The 25,714-nt window shown below is 37.9% G+C and overlaps 1 protein-coding gene across 4 annotated transcripts in view; it reads left to right on the forward strand.

The window, feature by feature from the left end:
- LOC107691680 (stAR-related lipid transfer protein 13-like) overlaps positions 1-25,714 on the forward strand; it is a 42,634-nt gene that overhangs the window by 15,288 nt on the left and 1,632 nt on the right. For 3 of the 4 annotated variants that reach the window (XM_016490449.1, XM_016490448.1, XM_016490451.1), the window contains exons 2-13: positions 9,601-9,672; positions 10,847-10,928; positions 12,811-12,874; positions 17,644-18,974; positions 19,148-19,318; positions 19,941-20,100; positions 20,942-21,140; positions 21,239-21,452; positions 21,942-22,056; positions 22,599-22,844; positions 23,344-23,561; positions 24,749-24,925. In XM_016490449.1, coding sequence (XP_016345935.1) covers positions 9,601-9,672; positions 10,847-10,928; positions 12,811-12,874; positions 17,644-18,974; positions 19,148-19,318; positions 19,941-20,100; positions 20,942-21,140; positions 21,239-21,452; positions 21,942-22,056; positions 22,599-22,844; positions 23,344-23,561; positions 24,749-24,925 — 3,049 coding nt within the window. Of the gene's footprint in view, positions 1-8,769; positions 8,990-9,600; positions 9,673-10,846; positions 10,929-12,810; positions 12,875-17,643; positions 18,975-19,147; positions 19,319-19,940; positions 20,101-20,941; positions 21,141-21,238; positions 21,453-21,941; positions 22,057-22,598; positions 22,845-23,343; positions 23,562-24,748; positions 24,926-25,714 lie in introns of those variants that run through there. The other variant, XM_016490450.1, reaches the window with a different exon arrangement.

Genomic DNA, 25,714 nt, shown 5'->3' on the forward strand with positions numbered 1-25,714 from the left:
AATTGCCAATGAAAAATAATTCTGAACTTTTTTAAAAACTCTTAATACATCTTAGGTATTCCAATATTTAATAACAGATCATGTTAGCTCATTAAATAACACCACAGTTGCAACTTTCGATTTTAACAACCTAAGACTTGTATTTTATTAACAAAGATGAATAACTTCTGTAGCAAATGTAGCTATTGCTCATTGTGAATGTTAATGCATTAACTAAGGTTAACTAATGAGGTCTTGTTGTAAAGTGATACCTATTGGTCTTTATAGTTCTTTTGCACTTTAATCTGTAAAAAAACTTTTAACTTTATAATTTTTTTCTGTATTGCTTCATTGCATTTAAATGTTCAGTTATTTTTGTTATAAGAAAAACAGTTATTAAACCTGTTATACTGTATTATGACAGCACTTTTTTAAAACTAAATGTAAATATCGTGATAATACCGTATACCGTGATAAAAGCATGAGCAATTAATCGCAACATGAAAATTTGATACCGGCATATCCCTAGTCACAAGTTAACATATTTGCATAATGCCCACCTACGTTCAGCGTAGACGTCCCGCGAAAACTTGAACCCCCTCCTCAAACGCTGTAGCTAATTCGTGTGGATAATGTAATGTCGGGAAGACGCTGTGCTCTGCGCTGTGAAAGTAAATTTGGTTTATTTTCACTTCCAAAGGATGAGGCTGTGAAGAATCAGTGGTTAAAATTCATCTTTATTCTGATACCACAGCAGTATAATCTCAGTATAATTCCCGTAATTTCACTGATGACTGCTTCTCCAATCTCTGTGAGTTCAATGCGGGATTCATAAACCGGTTGTCTTTGAAAGATGAGTCAGTCCCCAGTTTGTTTGGAACAGTTTGCTCCTCCGAATCATAACCTGTAAGTGTGATTAATAATTGTTGCTTAAATGTTCTGTCGATTGTGCAAAATTACGTTATAGTTCTGCTAATCAGCTGTGGGCCCGCTATTGTCTAGAAATGTGTCGATTAATATAGAATATCTGTCGTTCTTATTACTTGGAGTCATGATAAAGAATGGAGCAATATGTTGATTTACAAACTGCAGTGCTTTCTCAGTACTCTATGTCTGTGTTCGGCTAACACATATACCATTATTGTTTGGGTCTTTACTACCAAGATGTGGGCCTGGTTCACTAACATAAGTGTAAAACAACTTTTTCCCCTCTGCTTCTTTATTTTAAGAACACAGTGGCGCACTATCATTATTATAATAGGATGTATTATTGATAAGACATAATCCAGTAATGGTGATGGGAGTTCCGTTTCCAACATGCGCTGTACGCAGTAGTCCAATCACAACAGACTTGGGTCATCTGACCAATCAGAGCAGAGTAGCCTCACGCAAAGTAGGGGTTTGGAAAGATGAATCTTCGAACAAATTGTTTGAGAATCATTGAGAAATAAGGTAAAATTAAATGCATTTTATAAGAAAATGAAAGTGTTTTTTGACCTTGCATGTATGTAAACCTGTTGTTAGGGACTCCCAAAACCAAATTATAAACCTTTCAAATAGGGGTTCTTTAATAACTTTTTAAATACGGGATTATGATCAGTAGAATGCTAGTTTTATTAAATTGTGAAACTGATATCAACTACCGAATTATAGTATTGTTACAAATGTCACATTGGTCACCGTGCTTAACAAAACCTTCTGCTTCCAGTTTCCACCTTTTCACTTTCAGTACAAGAAAACAACATAGTGTTTTGCAGCGTAGTTTCTCAGTTACTCTAAAAATAAAATGCACAGGAAATGTTCTCATTATTTCCTCCGAGTCTCCCTTTTTGACTTTGACTTTAAAGCAGGAATTAAACCAGAACTAAAGGAGCAAGTAGAGGAAGAAGAAAAAAACAGAAGAATATAAAAACCTGAGAGAGTCATTTGTGGGCTGAGGTGACTTCTAAGGACACAGGACCTGTGTTCTTATATAATCAGAGGTCTTGCCTGCTCAATCAAAACAAGAATGCCTTTGATTGTGCCCCGTGGCATCCAGGCTCTGCGTGGCATCCGTGCCTACTGCTCTCTCTCATGGCGCACTGCCTGTTGTCACGTCGAGGTGATCAGGAATGCCTGGGTCACGAGGGGCTGCGTGTCCTGACTGCTGGGATTAGATGCCATAGTAGCGTAACACTATGCAGAGGCGATGGCTGTGTGTTTGTTTGTGTGACATTTTTTATCAGCATCTCTCTTAGGTTGTTTGTGTTGAGTGTCTGACTTTGGCTGACTCATGTTCTGCATGCTGCTTTGCTTCAGGTTGTGTTGAAGTTTATTGTTTTGGGGACCTTTTGTGTTGGTTCGGTCCTTTGGTTGTTGGTGGGGGACATTAGATATTAGTGGAATGTGTTAATTAAACTCATGACTTCACAGCAGTTCTTTATTCCCATGCCTTGGACTCAGGCCTACCCAGAATCCCCTCTGAGCTTTAGAAGGTCCCAGCGTCTCTTTAATGTTCTGTAAAACAAGCCCAGTGGTTGGGCTTCATTTGACCGCTTCATTAGAAGTCGTTGTTACTACTGTTCTGAGAACAGTTTTTTTTTTTTTTGTAATATTGAAAGTGAGCAAGAAGTTGAGGCTAACCAATAGTAAGTATTTATAAAAAAAAGTGTCATGTTTTTAATGTAATATTTAAAATCAAAATAAAATGTGGATTTTTACCTCTACAATTGGACATACACTAACATGCAGACGTTTTTGAAAGAAGTCTCTTATGCTCACTAAGGCTGTATTTATTTGATAAAAAATAGAGTAAAAACAGTAGTATGTTGTGAAATATTATTACAATTTAAAATAACTGTTTTCTAGGTTAATATATTTTAAAGTGTAATTTATTCCTGTGATGGCAAAGCTGGATTTTTATCAGCCATTATTTCAGTCTTCAGTGTCAAATGATCCTTCAGAAATCATTCTAATATGCTAATTTGCTGCTTGAGAACATTTACATTTACATTTATTCATTTGGGAGATGCTTTTGAGCGACTTACAGTTGAGGAATACAACAAGCAATTTATCATAAGATGGCAATAAACATGAGAAATGCCTGTTATACAAGGTTTCAGTCATCGTTCAAAATAGTAAAAAGCTAGGTCAGGAGGATAATAAGAGAACAGAAAAAGGGTGCTTCTTTATTTGTGCATCCTCACTTCCTTTCCTCGCGTCTTAGCTCCACCCCTTCAGGATGCGAGGGAAGGACGCAAGGAAAAGACGCGAAGACGTAGGAGTTGAATCAAGTGAAATGATATATCCTCGCTCCCTTTAGTGTCACTTTAAAGCGTTGTCAATTAATGATGACTCTGCACCGCTGGATTTAGCTTGCACGTTGGGATTCTTGAACATTAGAGATAATTATTTATATTGCAATAGTTTCAACCTCCACAAAATACCACATTTGTCCGTATTTTTTAAATATATATTACCAGTTATTAACAATGAAATATTCACAGTTATTAACTGCTTTTTATTTGTTGTATAGTATTACCATTTGTTTAATTTTCTTTCATTTTCTTGTGCTTTGATATAATTCTGCAACTGTCCTACATTAAAGGGGTCATATGATGCTGCTAAAAATAACATTATTTTGTGTATTTGGTGTAATGAAATGTGTTCATACGGTTTAAGGTTCAAAAAACACATTATTTTCCACATACTGTACATTATTGTTTCTCCTCCTATATGCCCCGCCTTTCTGAAACGCGTCGATTTTTACAAAGCTCATCCAAAGAGAACGGAAAACTTGAAGTTGCATCATATGACCCCTTTAAAGTCATTCTCTATTCTCTATTAACCAATATATGAGGCATTAATTTAAAAATGAAAAGCAATACGCCATTAAAATCAAGAGGCGTAAATAAATGTAATTAAAACTGTGCTGAAAAGTACACGGTATACATAGAAATTAAAGGCACTGTCAAAACATAACCCACATTTACAATAACTTCATGCTTAATACTCACATTTATGTGTTTGTATTTTCTGCCATGGTTACCACTTGGTGCAGATGTGAAGGGGGAGGAGAATTTGGAAACAAGACGTACTTGAAAACAAGGAGAATCTTGAACTTGATATGAGCCTTGACTGGAAGCCAGTGCAGAGACATGAGAAGCGGTGTGACATGGGCTCTCTTGGGCTCATTGAAAACAAGACGTTCTGCTGCTTTCTGAGTCATTTGCAGAGGTCTGATTGCGCATGTTGGAAGTCCAGCCAGAAGAGTGTTGCAATAGTCCAGCCTAGAAATGACAAGAGCCTGGACGAGAATCTGTGCAGCGTGCTCCGTTAGGAAGGGTCTGATCTTCCTGATGTTGTGTAGTGCAAACCTGCATGATCATGCATGATCATGCTTTAAAGGTCAGCTGATCATCAAGGATCACCCCAAGATTCCCAGTTGGATGGTAAACTGGTGCTGTACTGATGGGGTGGCTGGGAAGATGAGAAGTTCTGTCTTTGCCAGGTTGAGCTGCAGGTGATGCTCTTTCATCCATGCCGAGATGTCATTCAGGCAGTCTGAGATCAGAGCAAGGACTGTTAGATCATCTGGTTGAAATGAGAGGTAGAGCTGCATAGCAATGGTAGGAAAAACCATGTGCCTGAATGATGGGAAACATTTCTTATCAGTGTTGAAAACAGTTGTGCTGCTTTTTTTTGTAACAATGTAAAAGTCTTTACTGTCACTTTTGATTATTCTTACAGAATAAAAGCATTCATTTCTTTGGTGATGTCAGCTGAAAAGAAAAGTAATTTTTGGAGACACAAGATATTATATTTTGATTACATTTTTTCTATAGTGTTTGTTCAATGATTAATTGTTCTAAATATTACAAGAGACATGTATTAAAAAGGTCATTTTGACTTCATGTTGACTTGATATAATCTACATTAATCTATGCAATATGGGATCATCACGATTCACTTTTTTTTCAGTAGATGTTTAAGACCATCAAAAATACACATAAAAACTCATGTAATGTCATGTTTTATGCACACTAATGCCCATAATTACACACCATTACACTTTAAATTCCTCCGTCGCTTGCATGGACCTGTTGTTTTATAATCGACTCCTTGTGCGATCCGAAAGCCTAAAGCTTTATTTAACTCTGTCAATTAAATAAACAAACAAACCATTAAAACAGAACAAACATCCACAGTGGTGACATGGGGGGCTTTTCCTGCCTGTGACAGCATGCTTGGCTGCCCCCACTGAGTGCTGTTTCTTGATAGCAGTGTTTGCACTGTAAAAAGGCCTCAGCGTGTCTTTCTCTAATTGCTAACATGTGTGAGTGTGATTCTGATCGCTAAACATGCTGAACTAGTATTGAACACCCTGTTTTTTGGTGGTAAGGTAACATACAAGGGATAGTATGTGTAACTTTCATTATGCTTTAAATTGTAAAGATACAATTTTTCTACACCTATATTGTAAGTTGCTGAATAGTAGTTGTTGTGTTACTTTACGTGGGCATTCATATGTTAATTTGCTTAAGGTTGTGACGTCATAACTATACTGATTTCTGAATGAGCTGTTTTACAAATGAGCTATGCGTTGTGATATTTAGCATATGTTTGCATAGTATTTACTGTTCAAAGAGCAAGAACAGTCTTATTTTCCATAATGTGTCCCTTTAGTGCATACTTTAGGGGAGCAGAGGAAATGACATTTATATGACACATGAGTGTGCTGTGAAGGGAATTTGTGTCTCTCAGACTTGGACTGGGTGTTTGTCAGTGGTATTATTGTACATCAGTAATGCATACCCCTCAGGGGAGAGCTAATCACTGGGGATTGTGCTGTAGACCAAAGTGTGAGGAATTCCTGTCCCATTCCATGAATGGGCCAAACTGTGGGATGACAATGTCAGATCGGAAACAGAAAGAATAAAAAACACCAGAAAGGGATTTAGGCATCAACATATTGTTCTTCTACAAATCTATTTGATGACGCATCCACACATGTTTCAAAAGAGATTTTGTGCCTAGCTTTTGTTTTCTTTCAATAAATCATGTGTGAAATGGAAGCTAGCGGAACAGCTTATGTCAGTTAATGCTGGCATTATCTGCCAGCTCTACTCAATAACACACATAGACAACATCTTTCATCATCACAGCTGAATGAAGGAACACATAGAGAGTGAATTATAGGCTTTCCAGGGGCCCATTTCAACCCTCTACGCACACCTTGGCAATATAATCGCCATTGGCTAGTCATTTTTTTTGTTTACTCACCAGACTGATATGCTATTTTACACACACACACACACACACACACACACACACACACACACACACACACACAGCGTGGTATGCAAGACTCTCGCTCTCTCTCTTTGCATGTGTGAGAAACACAGCGCTATCAGTAAAGCGACGGCGAGTCGTGCGCCTTCACACTAGTTTACGGTACGTCAAATACAGGTGCGCTGCGTGCTACATACTGTGCATCCATTGAGTACATGACATGATCCATTGAGCGCATCCAAATAGTACAGATCGCTTGACGGAGAGCGAAACTCTCAAGTGCTCAGTCAGCGTGTTTATCGAGTGAAAATCTGTGTTGAACGCCTCTCACACACATACTGGTGTGTAAAATCTAAGAATTTATTAGCCAATGGCTAATGTTAGACATTATTTAGTCGCCCAGAGTAAGATTTAGTCGCATATGCGAGTGATTTACTCGCAATGTAGAGGGTTGCAATTTCAATAAGGAGGTTCAACCAACTCTGAGTTGAAACCTGAAATGAGATGGGAAAGTTTTTGGGTTCAGCTGAATTGAGTTCAGTCAACTCTGAGTAGGTTGATTCTGAGTTTAGCGCATGCACCACGACAATGAAAAGCCATGATCAATGGAGCTCTGAAATTACGATTCACCATGGCAACAGCACCCAACAAAAAGACGTCCACATACTTCCGAGTCAATACGTAACTTTAATTCTTAATCACTGTTATAATATCAAAGGTAACAACTGGCAGAATGGTAAGTTATTGAACTAATATTAATTTTCATGGTATCCCACAGGCAAAAGAAAAAAGAAAAAAAGACAAAAAGCAGCTAAACATGAAGTATAAAAACATAATTCAATCAGGTAAAACTTTAAGCATAAAAGGTTCATGAGTGTAGGCTACATGACTTTACAAACATTTGACATATTAAATAAATATCATTCAGTGTCTATTTAAATGTGCAGCTGCTTTTTCCAGTCTAATGCTCTTTTCACATAATTAAATGTTCTCTAATCCAAACTGTTGCATTTCTTAATTACAGTAATGAAATTTACATTTGACTTCTACTCGGCCAACAGCAAGAAGGCTCGCAAAATAATGAACAGATGAAGAGGGCATTGCCACAATTAATATTAAAATCCAACAAGAAAAAGAATAACTGTTGTTTTTGTATTTGTAGGAAATAAAGATGACCAAATAAATTTAACAGCTGTGGTGGTGGTTATGGCATATATCTCGAACTACCCTTCCATCTGGCGTCCTTCCATTCCATACAGTAATCAGCTTCATTTTCGATAGGTTTGTGCTCAGGAAACTACAAAAAAATTCTCATAAAGAGCGTGAGAGCGAGGCCTTACTAATGTGCTCTGCATCTGCGATGTTCTATAGAAAACTACCATTTAAAAATGGTACCGCTCAAATAAATATGCATGTGGATATGGCAAAAAGAAAAATCAAAATAAACCTCTCCCAATGTAAATGTAACTCCCTACGAATTAATGCAGCCTCTTTATCTACAGGAACCTGTAAAAAATGACTTTTTTTGGTCACTGTCAGAGTGTCTGCATGATGAAAATAGGTGCAATTAATTAATGTACCTGCACTGCAAAAAATGCTTTTCTTACTTAGTATTTTTGTCTTGTTTCCAGTCAAAATATCGAAAGATTCTTAAATCAAGATGCATTTTCTACATAAGAAAAATGACCCAAGGTATTTAGACTTTTAAGTGTATTTTTCTTATTTTGCAAATTATCTGCCAATGAGGAAAGAGTTTTAAGTAAAATGCACTTAATTTAGCTTCCAAAATACTCAGAAATATATATAATACTAAATAATATAATACTAAGAAAAGCATTTTTGCAGCTTGAATGAATGAATGAAGTGTTTGAGCATCACTTACACTTTAAAAAAGGGAAGGAGACCGAAAGAAACTCTGGGTTTACCAAAGAAAACCTGCTGCCGACCAGGTTAGGTTCACAGAGTAAGTTATCATGGTAACTGACTCTGAGTATAAGTTCCCTCTCTTTCAGAAACGGGCTTGACTTACCCTGCTTTCTCAGGTTTGACATACCTCCCATTCAGAAATGGAAAACCCAGTTTCCCTCATTTCAGGGTTAACATACTCAGAGTTTTCACTTAACCTCCTTTCTGAAACGGGCCTCAGCCTCTTATTGACCACTTAAATATAAATATTTCATAGAAGTTGGAGCCGTGGCTCCATGTGAGTTGTTGTGTTCTTTCATTCCTCTCTCTTCCAATAATTCCCTGTCTATATCTATAAATATTTTTTTGAAGAAAATGTGAGTGGTGTATGCTCATTGCCTCTATGATGCTAGAATGTTTTGGGTGGTTGCCAGGTTGTTTCTATATTATTGCTAAGGTGTACTATGTGTTTTTTAAAGGGTTGCAATGCAGTCGCTAAGATATTCTGGGTGGTTGTTAGGGTGTTAAGGGGCTTGCTCAAAAAGGTACAAAGAGAGAGACTGAGGAACAGAATGAAGCCAGGCCTAGAGACTGAGAGGATGAGTGCATCAGCCAGAGGGAGGATGTTCTAGACTAGAGCGAGCGAGTGAGGACAGAAGAATGGGACAGGGCAGAGGAGGAGCAGGCAGCTATCTGAGGCTGCTGTGGACACAACTGGACCATATGCTGACTGAACCAGATTTTGGACTTTTAAAGACCTTGGAGGAAAAAAGATATGCTCAGATCTGAGGGACACACATGTTTCTTCTGCATGATGTAGTGATGAGAACGACCAGTAAGTGTGTAAGAGCCACAGTTAGACTTTTTCTTCACATTAGTTTGAGAGTGCTGTATGTATCAAGCGTTATATGTTCAGTGTTGTGTTCAGAGAGAGATTTCTGCAGACTGTGAGTGGTTTTTGTTCAGCAAATGTGTAATTCAGCACAAGTATGTGGAGAATCCTGTACGAAAACGGTATATTGGATTATGGTGAGGTCATTTCCTGACCCGTCCGCTTTTATGATGACTTATTTTGAGAGATGCTTTGTTTTTACTTTCTTATTTCATCTCTTGTGGATCTTTCTCAATGAAATGTAGTGTAAATGGATCTAGACAAAACAGAAAAAGAGACCCAAAAAACCACACTCATAAGGAATCCCGTTCTTCATTTTCTTTACTTATCTCAACTTTAATGTCATTTAATGCATTATATTGCATATGTGCATTAATTACATTGCAATACATGTAATTCTTATTAATAATAATAATAATCAGTATTTATGTATTTGCTGTTTTTGCTTTATTGAGGCCAATAGCTAATATTTATGAATAAATATGAACATGTGTGTGATCAGGTCGAAATTGATTAATAAACTGTTGAAGAATCATGTCATTGTTTGTTTTTAGAAATCGAGGCAAAGGAGGCATGTGACTGGCTGAGGGCGGCGGGATTCCCACAGTATGCCCAACTTTATGAGGGTAAGAAATGGGATTCATATCTATAAACATACACACAGATGTCAAAGTATCGCTCGTTGATTTGGTGGCCTCAACAAATGTCTGCAGTGTGGTTGCAGCTGTGAGGTTAAGTGACGGTAAAAAATCAGGAATGCGGTGCGACGAGAGAGAAAACAGTTGACTGTTGCTTTGAGTTTGAGATCACACCTATCCCATCCCACCTCAGCTGAACAGACAGAAGCCAAGCAGTGATCACGAGCTGAATTCTTTTTGATTTTCCATTTCAGAAATATGGAATAAAAAATGCATTTACACAGCTGTGTGCTCCATTTGTCAGCACATTTTTTTCCTCCCTCTCTGTATCTTTTCTGGTCATTTTAGGGCCGCGGCGAGCTATTTGCAGGCTAGAGTTTCTATCCAAAGGGAAGGAAGAGGTCATGGGAAAAAGTCTTCATTATCACTGCCGGGAAAATACAGGCCTTTGCCTCAGTCTTCCGCCCAGGCCAGCATAGGGGTCGAGAGGATACTATTCTCTCTGCTTCTCTCTCTCTGTTCCCCTGACTCCTCCTTATGATACTTTACGTCAGTGAGCGATAAAATGTCAACAGTTCTATATTTAATTCCGTGTAAATTCAGAGCTTGGCTCTCATGAGAAAATCATAAAATGGAAGAAGCTCTGTTTGGCCTTGTGAAGCCATTATGCCATTATGACATAAATAAAGAACTCCCAGATTCCAATGGGAAAACACCTCTGCATAAAGTGCACATCTTTATCTATCTTAATTATTTGCATTTGTTTGAGTCAGATCGAGGGAGTTAGGCGATAACCTCTGGTTCCATTTCAGAGCCAGTCTGCTGTGCATAATGTAATCAGTGAAGGAGCGTCTGCCAGAGATTACGTTCGATTTATAAGAATTACGCCACAGCTGCTGTGGATCTCTGCAGAACCTCCGCAGATGTCTGGACAGATGAACTTAAAGAGTTTTATCCAGTTCTTTGTTTATTAATCACTTTTCATTTTAATTCATGATTTTGATTTGCTTTATATGTCTTTGTATGAAAATAACATTAAATAACATGCACTTGATCCATGAGTGAACTTTCGTGATCACTCACTCGTGATCACACTATTTTGGTTACATTACACCTTTTGAACAGGACAGAGAAGTGATCTGCTTTCTGTCTCTGCCTGCAGATTCCCAGTTTCCCATTGAAATATCTGCCGTCAAGAGGGACCATGACTTTCTCGACAAAGACCTTGTGGAGCCTCTTTGCCGGTAAGAGTCCAAATATCTAGATTAAGATTATCTCGATATCTTGAGATTCTTTAGATTCAGAGTCTTGCAGTCTACAGGATGGAACTTGATGCACTGTCTTTACTTAAAATGACAGCTGTGAAAATCAAAGGCCTTACTGTCAATCACTTGTACTCTGATGGCCAAGTTGTTTTGTCCATTTATATTGCACAATGCTGAAGAATATGAAAACTTTAAGGACAACATGAAAATGTTTTCCTATTTACTTTTGTATTTAATTCCGCTGGTCCTATAGTGCATCACATTGATGCAATAGCTCTCTCTGCTTCTAAAGTAACACTTCTTTGACAATGGCACGTGCATTTTTTGTCATTTTGGAGAGAAAAATGTATTTATTTATTTATTTATTTTTGACTACACAAGAGAACGTGAGCAAATGAGAGAGAGAGCAAATGAGAGAGAGAGGCTGTTTGTGTATGTCCATTACATTATTTTATTTCTGCCATTATTATTATTAATCTATTTATTTCAGTTTATTCAATTTATTTCTTTTCTATCATTAATACTACTATTATTTTTTGTTAGGCAGTATTTATCTATATTCATAAAATCCATAAAAACTGTGTACACCCTTTTCTCCAAAAATCATTTTATGAGCAAATGTTTATTTTATTTTGCTTTATTTTATTTTATTTTATTTTTATTTTATACAATTATTTTATTAATTATGATTTATGTGAATGTATATAAATCTATATTGATAAAATCATTCAAAACGTTTAAAAAAGTTTTAAAAAATAAATAAATAAAAAAGTTTTTTTTCTTTTTTTTTTTAATGAGCAGTACACTACACAACCAGACCAAACCCTATTGCCCAGTGGCGACCCCACCTCTGAAGCTGTCTGACCCATGTCCTCCATAAAGTCTGTCCCCTTCCTTTGATCCCTAATGCAGCCCCCGTGGAGTCTGCTCTGATGTCCCTCTCAAAAGCCTGAGGGAGCATGGGGGGTTTGGAGCTGCCAGTGTAGGCTACTAACAGATGGTTGTGTGTGTTTGTGTGAAACAAGGCCCGGGGTTTGAGGTGTTGAGGGTTTCCAGCAGGTTGTCTCCCTGTCTAATGCATCTAATGACAGCGTTAGTGAGATCTGACAGCTTTACTGTCAGAGAATACACACACTGCTCTTAAGGACGGTGTCTTCTGGCATGATAATGGCATTTCATTATCACACCACAGACATGATATTTATGCATATTTATGTGGCCATCTGGGCCCTGGATGTTTAATTAGGGAACCTTGATTGAAAAATTGTGTCGGCAGACAGCTGATTAACCATTCTGATGTCATGACGGAACATTTTAACGCGTCAAAAACAACAGGTCTGGTTTTATAGGTGAAATAATAGCTTGTTTGTGTCTGGAATGGATATAAAGCGAGGGGTCTGCAGTCTCTTGTAGAGTAAAGAAGATGTGTGTGTGTGTAAAAAGGGGTGGAAAAAACCTCTTCGGGGTGAAGATCAGTCAGATGAGAACGTTAAAGGGCACTGTAGGGTTAGATCAAAGGGGAGGTGGACGAGAAGGTGGATTGCCCACTCTCTCGCTCTCTTTATCCCTGTGTTTTTCCTTCTGCAGTCCCGTCAGAGTCTCATTCATTCATGGCCATGTTTTGAAAGAGATTAGAACCTATGACTGCCAAGCCGTCCTGTCACACTTTCCCTCAGCCAATCAGGACACAGATAGTGAGAGTTTCTTGAAATCTATACCTGCACGTAGAGAGGCAAACAGAGGTTAGACGAGTGTAGGATCTACAGTGGATTGTCTCTCTCTCTCTCTGTGGCTGTATGGTTTCTTTGTGGTGGAGATGAGAGTGACGGATGCATCAGTGACCATGTCTTCTCTCTTCCAGTCGACTCAACACTCTGAACAAGTGTGCCTCCATGAAACTGGACGTGAGCCTCCCCAAGAAGAAAGTAAGTGGCTGTTTAATTAGTTCTTTTTTATTTTCTTCCCTTCAGAACATTTCAATCTTAAAAGGGAGTTGGGTGAATCTTATGAAAACTGTCAATATATATATCAGTGGTTACTTGCATCAGAAAAAGAAAAAAAGAAAATGTTTTTACATTAACAATGCAATCAGTATTCTATTTATTAAAGCCATGTATGAATCTCATCAAGTTAGTGTTTTTAAGCATTTTACATTTATTCCAAAATAATAACTCAAGGCAGTAACAATATAAACAATATATTGTATTTGTGAACTAATGATCAGCTATTCTTTTTAATAGTTTAATAGAATTTTTTGGATCATCAGTCATCAAAGCTCAGTAAATATTGGTGACAGACACGGAGATTTACTTTAAATTTCACCAAGCTGATTACTCACTAAAAACTCCCACACAGGGGATTTCAGAAGTTAGGGGGACAGAAATGTCAATTTGATTTCTTTTAAATTTTTTGGCTAATTGACAGGTTTTAATATTTAAAAAAAAAAAAAAAAATTTATTATTTTTTCTTCTCTCTTACTTTTAATTGCTGCTGGACAATAAACAATAAATTGTATTCTATATTATTTTTCCTATATTTTCCTAATGACAATTTTATGATTGATTTCTATACTACAGACACTTTTTTTTGCCATTTTATCACAGAATAAAGCAGAAAATATATTTTATAGTTTCTAAAGGCTACCGTAATAAATTATATGTCAATTAGCACTGCATTATTTATATGCTTTATTTATTACCTGGAGATGACTTGGAAAAACACATATAAACCATATATTGTCGCAATCGTGTGTTTATTTTCTTAACGTTTCATCAGTCAAACCATTTCTGCTTTTTATTCAGTTTAGTTACAGCGATAGCCGGATGCCTTTGTCCATAGTAGGGCTTTCCTGGCACGTCTTAAGTTATTAATTCTATGAAGCCGTTTTGGACTTTCTGCGTTAGATTTATTATTTTTTCTTCTCTCTTACTTTTAATTGCTGCTGGACAATAAACAATAAATTGTATTCTATATTATTTTTCCTATATTTTCCTAATGACAATTTTATGATTGATTTCTATACTACAGACACTTTTTTTTGCCATTTTATCACAGAATAAAGCAGAAAATATATTTTATAGTTTCTAAAGGCTACCGTAATAAATTATATGTCAATTAGCACTGCATTATTTATATGCTTTATTTATTACCTGGAGATGACTTGGAAAAACACATATAAACCATATATTGTCGCAATCGTGTGTTTATTTTCTTAACGTTTCATCAGTCAAACCATTTCTGCTTTTTATTCAGTTTAGTTACAGCGATAGCCGGATGCCTTTGTCCATAGTAGGGCTTTCCTGGCACGTCTTAAGTTATTAATTCTATGAAGCCGTTTTGGACTTTCTGCGTTAGAGCGCCCTCAGGCTTCGAGTATGAATGAAACATGAGAGTGTTTAGCGCTCCGTAATGTTCACATTGCTTCATTTTAGATATGAATAAAATGTCAGGTCATGCGCTTTGCTTTTAAACCTAGATTTATTCACACTGGCCCCTGAAAACCTCTACGTGAACACACTTGCCTGAAAAAAGTGTGGGGAAAGAATTTACGTTTTATTAAAAGTGTGGGGGACACACGTCCCCTCCCTGCATCCCCTGCGTATTCTACACCCATGCTCCCACAGATCATGTTTTCATGCCATTTTAAGTCTTATTTTGACGTAACGTAACAATATAAACAATATATTGTATTTGTGAACTAATGATCAGCTATTCTTTTTAATAGTTTAATAGAATTTTTTGGATCATCAGTCATCAAAGCTCAGTAAATATTGGTGACAGACACGGAGATTTACTTTAAATTTCACCAAGCTGATTACTCACTAAAAACTCCCACACAGGGGATTTCAGAAGTTAGGGGGACAGAAATGTCAATTTGATTTCTTTTAAATTTTTTGGCTAATTGACAGGTTTTAATATTTAAAAAAAAAAAAAAAAATTTATTATTTTTTCTTCTCTCTTACTTTTAATTGCTGCTGGACAATAAACAATAAATTGTATTCTATATTATTTTTCCTATATTTTCCTAATGACAATTTTATGATTGATTTCTATACTACAGACACTTTTTTTTGCCATTTTATCACAGAATAAAGCAGAAAATATATTTTATAGTTTCTAAAGGCTACCGTAATAAATTATATGTCAATTAGCACTGCATTATTTATATGCTTTATTTATTACCTGGAGATGACTTGGAAAAACACATATAAACCATATATTGTCGCAATCGTGTGTTTATTTTCTTAACGTTTCATCAGTCAAACCATTTCTGCTTTTTATTCAGTTTAGTTACAGCGATAGCCGGATGCCTTTGTCCATAGTAGGGCTTTCCTGGCACGTCTTAAGTTATTAATTCTATGAAGCCGTTTTGGACTTTCTGCGTTAGAGCGCCCTCAGGCTTCGAGTATGAATGAAACATGAGAGTGTTTAGCGCTCCGTAATGTTCACATTGCTTCATTTTAGATATGAATAAAATGTCAGGTCATGCGCTTTGCTTTTAAACCTAGATTTATTCACACTGGCCCCTGAAAACCTCTACGTGAACACACTTGCCTGAAAAAAGTGTGGGGAAAGAATTTACGTTTTATTAAAAGTGTGGGGGACACACGTCCCCTCCCTGCATCCCCTGCGTATTCTACACCCATGCTCCCACAGATCATGTTTTCATGCCATTTTAAGTCTTATTTTGACGTAACAAATTGGTTATATCTAAATGTGTGAGTTGTTTACGTACTTTTTTGAATTAGTCTTCCCATTAACGCCATTATATTGTTCATTCAGACTGAAACGCAAACACACACAAACACAAGAGGTGGGATTTATCGCATGAACCAATCACAGCTAATCATAACCAGTCATATCCAATCATATTTCTCACGTGACATTCCCCCATTCATTCTCTATTACCCCCCACCAAACTCACCGCAGGCTTTAGCGGAGGCTAGAGAGATGCGGACTCCCACTGTAACTTTACCTGCTGGTGTCGCTGTTGGACAGTGTTTCTTTAGAAAAATGAGTGATTTATAAAAATTTTTGTTATATTTTGTAATATTGGCATTGTTTTATTTTTGTACTAAGAATTTTTTTCTCATCCAATAATTTGAGGAGGCACTGCTCCTTGGAGGAAACTCCCCTGAGATATATATATATATATATATATATATATATATATAGATAGATATAGATATAGATATAGGTAATGTACTGTATATATGATGATTTTACGTTATGAATTTTTTTAAGATTTGTAAAAAATGTTAAGAGTTTAAGATTTTAAACAGAAAAAGGTGTCATTACCGTATTACATTGTATTTTGAGAACGTTTAATTTTTTTCCACATTAATAAGAATTTTGGAGAGAATGTCCTTCATTGTCATGAAAATGATGTCACCAAAATGACAAATTCTAATGGTGTCTTTATACAAAATACATTTTCAAATTATGAAAACACATTTCTTCACGAGATTCACCTATTTAAATGCAAAATTAAATTAAATATCCGAACTATTGAAGAATCTATACAATTATAATGTTTTTACTATTACTGTAATGTCTCTGGTTTATAGTGCCTGTGAAATAAAAATCTGTCTTTAGGGTAATTTTGTCTGTCTGGGTTTTTAAAATGGATTATTTGGCCTATGAACTGCTTATAACAAAGCAGATTATATAAAAAGTCAGTCATTGGAATTGATGTTGGCTTTCAGCATAGAAGCGTCGGTTTAATCTTCAGTTGAGACTCTCTTACTGTTTACTCAGGGGTCGTATTTCAGCCTAATTATGATTGTAAGCTGTGAATCTCATTCAGTAGGTCATTTCTGATGCTTCTGCTTCTACTGACGTCTCAGGCATGTGAAAGGGGTTTTTGGGTGTTGCTGTCTTGAACACAACCAGACGGTGATTTGATACCTATATATGTTCGAGGCCTCTTGTTTGGATGATATTTGAGAATTCCCCAAACCAGCTTGTATGACATTTTTTAAATACCATGAGCCTCTTTTGACATCATCACACTTACTCTATTCAAACGTATGAGGTCTGTTATATTTTAAATAGGAAACGGGTTGTGAAGGTACACAGGTACAGACACATACAATATTAGGAGAGTGTCAGAGCCCTTCACAGCTCTTTCTTGTGCTGTGTGAGCACATGTGCCTGGGCTTTACTAACTACAAAACATATTGTTAATATCTGTACAAAGAACCCTTAATATCCCATGGTTTCCATCATCAAGTTACTCACCAAAAAAAAAGCTGATTTTCATTTTTATATATTTATATTTAAATATAATAGAGAAAGATCGGTTATTTGTTTTAACAGTGTTCATATACATTTGTGCATTTAAAATATATTTCTTTATGTAGTGTATACACTTTTAATGCAATCAGTTGTCTTTTAAGGAACAAAAATTGGATGCATATTTTTATATTAACTTAAAAAAGAAATTGTTCGCCATGGTGTTGCTAGGTGGTTGCATACTGGCCCTAGTGAAAACAAAGTACCCATCCCCAAATCTTGGTGATATTTCTCTATGGGAGCATTCACCCATTTTATCGTCCACTGAGTGAGAATTGTAAGTCAGTTTTAGTTATACTACTAAATAAGGACTATATTCTATATCTTTAGTTTAGGAACACTGAAACACTCAAAAAACATGTCAACAAATTGTAATCCTGTGCTTTTTTGGTGCATGCAGAGTGAGGACTCTGATGAGGAGGACCTGTTGGCCATCAGTAATAGATGGACGTTTGAGTGGAACAGTCGGCGCTGGTCACGTCTGCAAGACATCGATTACCTACTGGGTAGAGCTGAGGAGCGGAGCCCCTCTGAGGTGGGTGAGGGTCTCCGGACCACTGTGAGCAGCGAGAGCTTTCTGACAGACCTCAGCGAGCCAGAGATCTGCTCCCTGCACAGTGAAGACTCTTTGGCTGCCATGCCTGACTCTGCCTCGCTCACCCCACTGCACTTGCCCAGAGAGCTGCCTCATTACGGTTCACTACCCGCCAAGAGCAGGCGACGTGGACGCACACGCGCCAAAGACTTCCTGAGGAGGATGGAAACACTGGGTCGGACGTGGGGGCCATCGATGGATTGCTCTGAGCGGCGCTCTTTGGTTATTAGCGGCCCAGTTCTGCAAAGCGAGCCAGAGGCACTAAAGACTCTACGATGTGTTCAGATTTTCAACAGCGGGCCTCTAAATGCTGAAAACATGCCACCAGCTAACAACTGCCCAAATTCGCTGGCCAGCAGTGAGGCTAGCAGCCAATCTGAGACCAGCGGTAGTGCCGAAAGCACACCGAATATGAAGGGACGTGTCTCAAAGTTGTATCCTCCTGGTAAACGTGCAGTCGTCTACCTAGAAGACATCGATGTTCTCACCGGCGCTCCCCAGAGGACGAGACCGGTCGAACGGAGCCGCAAAAATGACTTCCGCTCCTATGACGAGCTATTGGTGCACATCCCAAAAGATCACAAACCTGGTACCTTCCCTAAAGCGCTGTCAATCGAGAGTCTGACGCCAGCCAGTAAGGAACACGGAAACTGGAAGGTTCTGGATTCAGAGCCGCAGCCATTCAAGTGCAGGAAAGTTGGCGGGAGGGAACTCCGGCCTGCGACACGCTGCTGCCCGCGAGGCAGCAGGATCAGTGTGTACGATAACGTACCTGGCTCACACCTCTACGCGAGCGCGGGGGACATATTGGACCTTGAGAAGGAGGATATATTCCCACATTTGGATGACATTCTGCAGCATGTGAATGGCCTGCAGCAGATCGTGGACCACTGGTCCAAAAACGTCTTGCCGGAGAGTGAAGGGGAGGGGGATGGAGGCAGGGGGCGGGAGCAGAAGATTATTGACGGCCAGTCTTCCAGTCAAATCACACTGGACTTTGAGGGGACTTCTGTAATCAAAGGGTTGACCACACCGAGCGACGGCAACAAGGATGGGCTTTCGTTAAATGAAACAGACACCTACAGCACCAGCGAGAGGAGGGACTCAGGGGTGGGGGCTTCCCTGACACGACCACGGTGAGACTTCAGGATGGATATACTGAGAGGCACTCATTTATGAGACTAAAATAAGACTTTCTTCCAAGAAATCACATATACATGTCTTTCTGCTAACTTTAATTTTTATTTATACTTTAGAGAGCATTAAATGATCTTTTCATGAATATATCATGTTGCTGTTGTATTTCTAGCCTTAGATGGCCCAGCTTCAGGATGTCAAACCTCCTCGGCCAATCAGGAATCTCGCTACAGATATCCAGCCAATCAGTGGGCCAGCTTAGCTTGCTGCAGAAGTTTTCTTTATTGCGTCTCACTGCTATTATGGAGAAATACTCCATGTCCAACAAGCATGGGTGGACTTGGTGAGTTATCTAATATGCTAATTTAGTGCTCAAGAAACATTTCTTTTTATCAATGTCGAAAACAGTTGTAGAAATGGTGATACGTACATTTTTTAGGATTATTTGATAAATAGAAGGTTTGAAAGAACAGCATTTATTTGCAATAGAAATCTTTTCTAACATTATAAATGTCTTTGTCACTTTGATCAATTTAATGCATCCTTGCTGAATAAAAGTATTAATGTCTTTCAAAAAAAAGAAATCATTCTGACCCCAGACTTTTGAAGGGTATGTACATACATGTTGAAGCAATATGAATGAATCAGTCAGGGAAAATCCCTGTGGGATGTGATTAGGGGAATTCTAGTCAGTTCTTTGCTCTTATTGAATGACACTCCGATCAAAGTGTCTCCTCAGTTAAGCGAGTTTTGTGTTAAAACTCCAGAGCTTGTGGAACAATCTCATCCTGCCATCTACATCACAGTTCTGCCTTTAAACTCTGTGCACGCTTCCATTTACACTCCCCCTTGCGTTATATATAATCAAGGTTCTTATAGCAGATCCTACACACAGACAGACTATATACACACTTACGGCCATAAACTGATCTCCTCTTCTCAGTACTCTGTGTATATGTTCTTAGGTCAGTGCCAAAATTTATGAAGAGAATGAAGGGACCAGACTACAAGGAAAAGATGGTATTCGGTGTTCCTCTGATTGTCCATGTTCAGCGGTACGGACACCCTCTGCCCATAAGCTTACAGCTCGCCCTGCGCTTTTTAAGGAGCCAGTGTTTGGACCAGGTACACAGTTTCATTCACATTTTCAAGACTGATTATAAGGTTCGTTCTAAGTTAGGCCAGAGTCAAAGTTATTCCAAACTCAGTAAAAAACTTGATGTCCAGCCACTGCTCAATTCCTATAGACAGATAAGCCACACAAACCCTAATAGTGTTTTTTTTTCTCCCTGTATGTTGATGTCTTAGTAATTCAAAATCAAATCAAATGTATTCGCTTCATTTTGTTTTAATGGTGCATTATTACTATTGCTCATGTTTAGGGTTATGTTTTTGAACAAATGTTTGTGTTGCGGTTATGAATGATACCTCCAATTGTGTGGCTTGTTAAGTCGAGGAGTGCTATTTCTTTTCTAAGTGATCAGACACACGATTTTGGTCTGGCAGACGAAAATATGACTGAAAAAAGTCCATAAGCTTAAATAGAAAGAGGGACCCAAGCCATAGACCAGAACATCATAGAGACTTTGAGGTGGGATGTTTTGACTTGGTTCAGTAAAGCTCCGGTCACGTTAGCAAAATTTAATGTACAAAAAAAGGTCTATTGTCGATAGTGTCCCGATGCATGATGCGCCACACACACAGAGGCCACTTTCAAATCAAACAGCTTTGATTTGACGTTTTTGCCCTTGTAAAACTCTCAATTATGAGGATTCCTATTGAGATGAATGGATTTCGCCAGCTAAATTTCACTGAGCAACGATGAATGTGACCACACCTTCAGCAGCCACCCAAACAAATCCTAACAACCACTTAGCAGCAACCAGGCTACCACACACAATTAGCACCACTCACATTTTATGTAAAAAAGATACAAATCTTATTTGCTTTTCTCATTATGTTTCAGGTGGGACTTTTCCGTAAATCCGGTGTAAAGTCTCGTATTCAGGCTCTGCGGCAAATGTGTGATACCTCTCCACAAAATGTGAACTACGAGGATCAGTCAGCGTATGATGTGGCAGACATGGTCAAACAGTTCTTCAGAGACTTGCCTGAGCCTCTCCTCACGAGCAAAATGGGCGAGACCATCCTCCACATATACCAGTGTAAGAGCATTTCCTGTCTGATACGAGCTTTTCTGCCCAAATACTTCTTACAGTACTTTCAAATCCCTAAAACACTTTATAATACTCTGTCTAACCAGATGTCCCTAAAGAACAACGCTTACAGGCGGTGCAGGCAGCTATCATGTTAATGGCCGATGAAAACCGTGAGGTCTTGCAGACGCTGCTGTGCTTCCTAAATGATGTCACTTCCTCTGTTGAGGAGAACCAGATGACTCCAATGAACCTGGCGGTGTGCCTCGCTCCTTCTCTCTTCCACCTCAACATCATGAAGAATGATAACCTGTCACCTAGGTAACGGAGTTCCGTTTTTGCACATTCCAAACACATGTACTCAACTTAGAAAGGCTTTCATTATTGTATAAGAGCTATAGGATGATATGTGTGCTTTGTCATTAAGTCTCCAGGGCCTTGAGGTGTTGTGAGAACGTGTGAAGTGTTTTATTAACTCAACATACAGACAACTCCCCCATCATTGTGTTCATTAGGGAGCATTACTCGACACTGAGCAGACACCTGGCCTGAGGGCCAGAGACGGGAGGAGGTGTGGAGAAAAGAGAGGGGTAGTTTAGCTTAAACTTACTCAGACTGGCCTGAAGGGGACGGGGGCATCATGAAACTTATCAGATGTTTTGGATCTTCATATAAATGTATAAAATGCGCCATGATAGATGGTTTTCATTGGTTTATTAGTTTGTTTTATACGTTTGCAGCTACAAAAATTTTGAAAATATTATGGATCACATGGAAGCTCATGCATATGATGTCTTCTGTTGCATTCAGGTCTATTCAGAGGAAGTATGCCACTGGGCGGCCAGACCAAAAGGACCTGAATGAGAACCTTGCGGCCACTCAGGGGCTCGCGCACATGATTGCTGAGTGCAATCACCTATTCGAGGTACAAGATGCATGTTCTGACATGTTTGCCGTGAGATGTGTGTGCATTGAGAAATTGTGGTTGTTTTATAAGATTGTGTGCAGAACAATTACAAAAAGTTCAGCTGATTATTATAATCACTTAAAACTTGTACAAAAGTTTTCTATTTCAAATCATTTAAAAAATATTTCTATTTCAAATAAGTGCTGTTCTTTTGAAAAAAAAGTCTATATAACTCTCTCTATATATATACTATATAACTGTATAATCATTAAGAAGTAATGTTTCTTGAGCACCAAATCAGTATATTATAATGATTTCTGGAGGATCATGTGACACTGAAGACTGACGTAATGATGCTGAAAATTCAGCTTTGCCGTCATAGGAACAAATTACATTAAAAAATTTATTTGAATAAAAAAGAGCTTAAATAGTAATAATATTTCACAATATTACTGTTTTACTGTATTTTTCATCAAATAAATGCAGCCTTGGTGAGTATGAGAGACTTTAAAAAAGAGGAGACTTCTGTTGAAGTGTTTTTTTTAATGTGGTTTGTGCAGATTCCTCAGGAGATGGTCTCTCAGTCCAGGAACTCATACATGGAAGCTGAGCTGCTGGCACCCTCTTTAGACGAGCTCTGTAAAAAACAGCCGCAACAGGACGAGGAAGATGGAGAAGAGGAGGAAAGCACGTGTCGCTCTTATCTGGAGAGCTTGATACAGAATCTGATGAAAGAGACCAAAGACAAGACCAAGGGATGGGTGACCAGATCAAATGTTGACAATACAGAGATATCATTAAAAAAGGTAATAATAAATGTATTAATTAATTGATTAATTAATTCATTCATTCATGTTATATGGAATATATGGTTTAAATAAATATATGACTAAATGTAAATATTTACTTTATAATAATACCCACTATTAGTTCCATAAAAATATAGTATGAATTGAAACATTTATTTTTCATTTATTTAGAAGTATTTTTATATTTATTATTTAAATTATTATTATTTATTCTATTTATTTATTAAATCCTCTTAACATCTTGATTTTACATTTAGTGAATTGCTCATGAAAGTACAAGCAAATGAGTTTGGACAAATAATGCGAATATTACAAATGTAAACGGAGACATGGTTTGGGAAGAGCATGGCCACATTTATTGACAACCTAAGTTTGAATCTGGCTTGTGTCATTTCCCACCCCCTATTTCCTGTCTGCTCTGACTGTCCTATCCGATAAAAGACCAAAAACCCATAAAATAAATAAAAGTCTGAGGGAAGTCTGCTGTCTCTCACAGGTGGGAGACGGGACCCCGTTGAGACGCTGGCGTGTGTCTGTAGAGGTGGAGGCTCCTCCATCTGTGGTGCTAAACCGCATACTGCGAGAGCGCCACCTGTGGGACAGTAACCTGCTACAGTGGAAGGTTCTAGAAACTCTGGACAAGCAGACAGAGGTGTACCAGTATGAGCTGAACAGCATGGCCCCTCACCCCAACAGAGACTTTGTGGTGCTCAGGCGAGTACAACATTGTGATCTGATACTGTGTATTGTTTACTGTTCAAGCCATGTGTCCTGGGTAGCCCATGTTTGAGGCCATTAGCAAATATCTAAATGAACTGATTACACACCATTATGGTTGTAACAAAAGCATGTCTGTAGCAAGGGCTTTTTGTGCGTCATTAAAGGCAGAGTAAGTGATTTTTCAAAAACACTTTAGAAAACGGAGGAGAGAGGGTTCAGTGCACAAGACGGACATTAGCCGAGCCGAGCGACAGAAAGATAGAAATGGCGGATAAAAAACAAAAGAGGAAAACGTCTGCGGAACGATAAGGCAAGAAGTAGGACCCGTGTAAATATCGGATCAGCTTTCCAGCGCTGGAGAGAACTCAAGGAGCGGAGGCCTGCGATCGGACACAGAGGTTGCTTTGTTTCTTCTCAATAGGTGAGTAACACCGTGTCTGCAACAGCTAAAGTCTGCCTACACTGGACGCGATCAAACGACTGTTGAAAACCATTTGAAATTTGTGTCAATACGTCATAAATAGAACCCGGCAGCAGTTTTCTGTCGGGGATTTGTTGCGCCTCGCCCCTCACGTCCGTAGACACGGTGTAACATTGGTTTTGCTTTGTTTCACAGAACTAATCGTTGCCTGGGTTGCGTACGTATATGTGGGGCGGAGCTATCAAAATAGGGGCAAGACCCTTTTGGGGTAGGGGCGTGTTTGTTTTGGTGATTTCAAATATAAACATTGGCTACCAGAAATCACTTACTCTGCCTTTAAGTTCTTGTGATTCTCTGAACACCGAGGTTGTAAAAAGGTCCCACATACCCCTGCTGAACAGCTGGGCATTCATGGAGTATTACTAAAAGACACTCACCAATCTCTCTAAGCACACTTCTCTGTGTTAGTTCAAGATGAAATGCTTTCAGCTAAGCAAATTAGACCACCCAGGTCATACCCAAAATATCACTGTAAGACTACAGCTTAACATTACTTGACAAATAAGCAGCTGTGAGGTACAAACAGTAATCTGATCGAAGGAAAACATTCAGCTGGAATATTGCATGTTATTTGATAATTAATCAAATTTGCACTTGGCAAACTGACACTTACATCTCTTGTGTCTGTGTAGGGGATGGCAGATGCACTATCGGTGTGTTTGCTGTGATTTATATTGATGGTGTTTTAATTTCTGTTTAGGACGTGGAGGACAGAAATGCCAAAAGGTGCGTGTGTGCTGGTATCGGTGTCGATCGATCATGAGGAAAGCCCACAGCTGGCCGGAGTGAGAGGAATAATTCTGGAATCCCAGTATCTGCTTGAACCGTGTGGCTCTGGGAAGTCCAGACTCACACATATATGCAGAGCTGATCTGAAGTAAGTGCATTGAAAGCAACTCTTCAAGTATACACTACTGTTCAAATGTTTGGGATCAGCAAGATTCTTTTTTTTTTTTTTGAAAGAAATAATAGTTTTACTCCACAAGAACGCATTAAATCGATCAAAAGTGATACTAATAACTTGTATACGTAATTGTTATAAAACATTATTACTTAAAATAAATGCTGTTCTTTTGAACTTTGTTCATCAAAGGATCCTGAAAAAAATTTATCAGTTTCCAAAAAAATATTAAGCAGCACAACTGTTATCAACGCTGATAAGAAATGTTTTTTCGTGAGCAGCAAATCAGCGTATTAGAATGATTTCTGAAGGATCATGTGACTAAAGACTAGAGTAATGATGCGGAAAATTCAGCTTTGCCATCACAGTAGTAAATTACATTTTAAAATATATTAAAATAAAATAGTTATTTTGAAGTATATAGTTTTTACTCCATTTTTGATCAAGTAAATGCAGCCTTTGTGAGCATTCAGATTTTTCTTTTTAAGAAATTTGCTAAATTATTACAAAGCCTGTTTTTGCTTTGTCATTATGGGATATGCAATGTAGATTGATGTGAAAAAAAATATTTTACAGTATTTTATTAAAAGGCTAGAACATAACTAAATGTTAAAAAACAAAGGGGTCTGAATATTTTCTGAATCTACAGTTTTATATAAATATTTATTATTATTGTGTATTGTTTTTTAGTATAACAGACATGGTTATAATTGTCTTTAAATTGTTAGATGTTTTATTTTAACATAATTATTCCTCTGGTTGATT

The sequence above is a fragment of the Sinocyclocheilus anshuiensis genome, unplaced genomic scaffold, assembly GCF_001515605.1.
Source record: "Sinocyclocheilus anshuiensis isolate Anshui unplaced genomic scaffold, SAMN03320099.WGS_v1.1 scaffold186, whole genome shotgun sequence".
Lineage (NCBI taxonomy): Eukaryota > Metazoa > Chordata > Actinopteri > Cypriniformes > Cyprinidae > Sinocyclocheilus > Sinocyclocheilus anshuiensis.